Genomic DNA, 4366 nt, shown 5'->3' on the forward strand with positions numbered 1-4366 from the left:
ACATAATTTTTGCAAATAGGTAAAAAATTTCTTCTGAAAATTATCTTTTTAATTATAATTTCTTATTCTGAAAATTCAACTCTGTCAAAAATTCAACTGTTTTGTCAAAGATTCTTCTTTTTGAGTTAAAAATTCAACTCTTTTCGTAGAACATCAAACTTTTGTTTAAAATTCATATTTTGTTGCTGATAAGTCAGGTGAATTCTTTTTTTAGATGAAAACTATTTTTTCTGAAAATTTCTTTCTTGGAAAAAATGAAACTGTTTTGATGAAAATGAAATATTTCCTAGAAAATGTACTTTTGGTTTAAAATTCCTATTTTGGTGTTGAAAAGTCAATTGAAATCTTTTTCGATGAAAATTTAACTCTTTGTGTGAAAATTTCTCTGAAAAAATAGAAAATTCGTTTTTAAGAAAAAAGAATTCTCCTGGCTACGAAAGTTATTTAGCAAGCACTAAACTTGCAAGATATCTTCATTATTAAAGTACAAATTAAAAAACAAAATGACAAAAAATGTAAAGGTGGGTTTTTTGAGAAAATCGATTTTTAATTTTTTCAGAAAGAAAATAATAAATATCTCAATTGGGCCGAAAGTTGTAGAGGTTTAAAGAAAAAGAACAGGTTTTTTGAAAAACAAAGCATGAAATTCTTGGATAAAAATGCAACTATTCGGTTGAAAATTCAACAATTTTGTTCAAAAGTCATACTTTTTGGTTGAAAATTCTGCTGCTTTTTTGAAATTTTAAATATTTCGTTGAAAATATACTTTTTTTAAAATTTAATATTTTGTCGTTGAAAAGAGAACTGAAATATTTTCTGGATGAAAATTCAACTTTTTTAAAATGAAAAATTCATCTATTTTAAAAGAAATTTTATATTCCTTTGATAAAAATGCAACTGTTGGGTTGAAAGCTAAACTACCATTTTGTTAAAAAGTAATACTTTTTGTTTGAAAATTCGACTGTTTTTTTTTAAATTTAACTATTGCGTAGAAAATTTACTGATCGTTTAAAATTTATATTTTGGTGTTGAAAATTGATCTTTGCTCGCTAAACGTTCAAATTAAAAAAAAAGATGTTTTTTAAATAAAAATTCATCTGTTTTAGTACAAATTAAATTTTTTCTTGAATAAAAATGAAACTAATTGGTAAAAATTCAACTATTTTGTTAAAAATGTAACCTTTTTGGTAAAAAAATTCGTCTTTTTGGATTGAAAATCTTATTTTTTCGTAGAAACTTCATTCCTGTTTAAAAATTCATATTTTTGTCTTGAAAGTCACGTGGAACCTTTTGCAGGTGAAAATTAAACAATTTAAAAAAATTCATCTTTTGGTTAAAAATGCATCTTTTTAAATTAAAAATTTTCAATTTTTTTCGTAGAAACTTATTTCCTGTTTAGACATTCATATTTTGATCGTGAAGAGTCAACTGAAACCTCATTTAACAGAAAATTTAACTATTTTTTTTTATATAAAAATTCATCTGTTTTAGTAGAAATATCGTTTTTTAAATAAAAATGCATCTTTTTGGTCAATAATTATTCCTTTTTGCTGGAGTATTCAACTTTGTTCAACTTAAAAAATTAAATTTTGTTAAAAAGTAATCTTTTTTAATTGATAATTCAACTACTTGGGTAAAATTTAAATTATTTTTTTGATTGTATGCTTATCTCTTTGGTTGAAAATTTAACTCTTTAGTCGAAAAGTCTATTTTTTAAATTTAAAATAAATCTTTCAACTGAAAATGTAACTTTTCTATTTTTTAAGATTGATGTTTTTTAGTTGAAAATTCTTTGTGTTAAGTGTAAAAAATAATTTTGCTTGATTTGAAATTTCATGTTTGTTGGGTAAAAAATGTATTAGTTTCGTGAAAAATTTATTTTTTGCTTAAATCATATTTTGGTTAGAAAATTCGTCTTTTGGATTGAAGGTTCAACAATTTAGATGAACTTTTATTTCTTTCTTGAGTGAAATTCTTTATTTGTTCAAGATTCGTTTTTTTGGATTTAAAATTCTTTTTTTGCTGCATAGATTCTATCTTTTTTGATTGAAATATAAATATATAATAAAGTATATAATATAATGTAATATATTGTTTGGAATTTACCCTTTCAGATTGAAAATTCAACTATTATGTTTAAAATACAATTTTTTTAATGCAAGTATTTTGTTAAAGTTATCTTTTATAGGGAAAAATATATTTTTTGCTTAAAATAAATTAATAAGTTTGTAAACTTTAAATTTGTATCTGAAATACTGTTTTATTTGGTTTATAAAAGATTGTTTGTTAAAAATATTAAAAGATTAAAATGCTGGTAATTGAATATTAATGATGAATTAAAATAAAAAATTAGTCAAGGAAAAATCCGCCCGGCAATAGGAAGTCCTGTGGTTCGATTCCCAGCAGAGCGAAAGAGAAAATATTTTTTCAGAAAATATTTAAATTTGATATTAATCAATATTTATTATTAAATAATAAAAATAAGATATAAAATATAAATTTGAAAAATTAAATAAAGATTTTTTGGTACCTTAAATCCTCTGTGAAGTCTATCCTTCATAATTGCTATAAATTCTTTGTACGATAACTGACCGTCTCCATCAACATCAAAAATTGCAAATACTGTATCAATAATGTGAGAAGATACCTGAGTTCCGGTGCAAATTTTTACGGCTCTTGAAAATTCATCTGAAATTTAAAAATTTGGATTAGGAACTGGAAATCAATTTATTTACAGATTTTACATTCTTTTCCCTATTCCCGCATTTCCTCTTTTTTAAATCGTTCCTATTTTTTCCTGTTTTCAAGCAAATTGTATTTTTTCATTTTTTTTCGCTTAAATGAGAACTGAATTGATAGAGCAATAGAAGGTTGAAAATTTAATTATTTTGTTGAAATTACATCTTTTTTTAATTTCACTCTATTGGATAGTAAATTCGTCCTTTTGGATTAAAAATGTACATTTTTAATTTGAAAAGTTGACTATTTGAATAAACATTCAACTTCTTTATTGAAAATTGTATTATTTTTTGTTAAAATTAAACTATTTTCTTAAAAAGTCATCTTTTGTTGTTGTTGAAAATGACACTGCTTTGTTGACCATTCGACTTTTTTAAATCGAAAATTCGCTCTTAGGATTAAAAATTCATCTTTCTAGGTCAAAAATGTATTTTTTTGTTTAAAATTCAACTGACTTCTAAAAAATTTAACTTTTGTCTTCAAAATTTTACTATTCGGTTTATGTTTAAAGTTTCATTTTTTTGTTTCAAATCTTGGCTAAATGGTTGCAAATTCATTTTCTGTAAGTTGAAAATTCAACAATTTGGTTTAAATTTAACTATTTTTTCGAGTTTTAATTATTTGGTTGAAAATTCATCTTCTGAAAATTAAAAATTCAACCCATTGGTTGAAAATTCAACTATTTTATAAGAAATTTTTATTATTCATTTGCAATATTTATTATCATTGGTTAATTATTATTTCTTTCATTGGTTTTCCCCTTCAAATTATTACTATAAGTCTAGTGGAATATTTAATAACATTGTTTCATTATTTTTTAATTGTTTCAACAAATGGAATTTGTTTAAATAATTTTTTAAAAATTCGTTTTTTCCCTAAAAATTATTGCTATTGGTCTAGTGGAATATTTATTAACATTAGTTCATTTATTTTCAATTATTTAAACAAACGGAATTTGTTTAAATAATTTCGTTTAGAATTTTTTAAAATAAAAATTATTACTGTGGATCTAGTAGAATATTTATCAGTAATAATTAATTACTTATCAATAATTAATTTATCAGTAATATTTAAGTAATAATTTGTATTAAAAATTAATAAAAAAAAAATTAATTCAGAAATGTTGATAAATATTCCACTGAAGATATATTTATAATTTGTAATAAAAAAATTATTTAAACAAATTCCATTTGTTTAAAAAATCGAAAATTAATGAACGAATGTTAACAAATATTCCACTAGATCGATAGTAATAATTTTTAAGGAAGAAAATTGTTAAAACGAATTCCATTGATTTAAAAAATAAAAAATTAATAAACCAATGTTAATAAATATCCAACTAGACTAATAGTAATAATATTTAGAGGGCAAAACGAATTTTCGAGAAAAAAAATTATTTAAACAAATTGACTTTGTTTAAATAATTAAAAATGAATTAATCAGTGATAATAAACCCATATGTGTGATAAATAAAGTTCTTCTTTGGATAACACAGGCCGACAAAATTTGATAAAGGTCCGGAATAGTTACATAGCATCTTGAATAAATTTTTTTTTCAAAAACGGGCGAAAGCATCACAAAGGAGCACCCTTGCCCTTTGAAATCCATTTTTCAGATTCAAGATAGC

At 22.5% G+C, this 4366-nt stretch overlaps 1 protein-coding gene across 2 annotated transcripts in view; it reads right to left on the minus strand.

Moving 5' to 3' along the window:
* LOC117170152 (calcium uptake protein 3, mitochondrial) overlaps positions 1–4366 on the minus strand; it is a 397111-nt gene that overhangs the window by 759 nt on the left and 391986 nt on the right. For both annotated transcript variants that reach the window (XM_033356713.1, XM_033356712.1), the window contains one exon: positions 2531–2688. In XM_033356713.1, the coding sequence (XP_033212604.1) occupies positions 2531–2688 (158 nt within the window). The remainder of the gene's footprint in view (positions 1–2530; positions 2689–4366) is intronic.

This window comes from Belonocnema kinseyi, chromosome 3 (genome assembly GCF_010883055.1).
Source record: "Belonocnema kinseyi isolate 2016_QV_RU_SX_M_011 chromosome 3, B_treatae_v1, whole genome shotgun sequence".
Lineage (NCBI taxonomy): Eukaryota > Metazoa > Arthropoda > Insecta > Hymenoptera > Cynipidae > Belonocnema > Belonocnema kinseyi.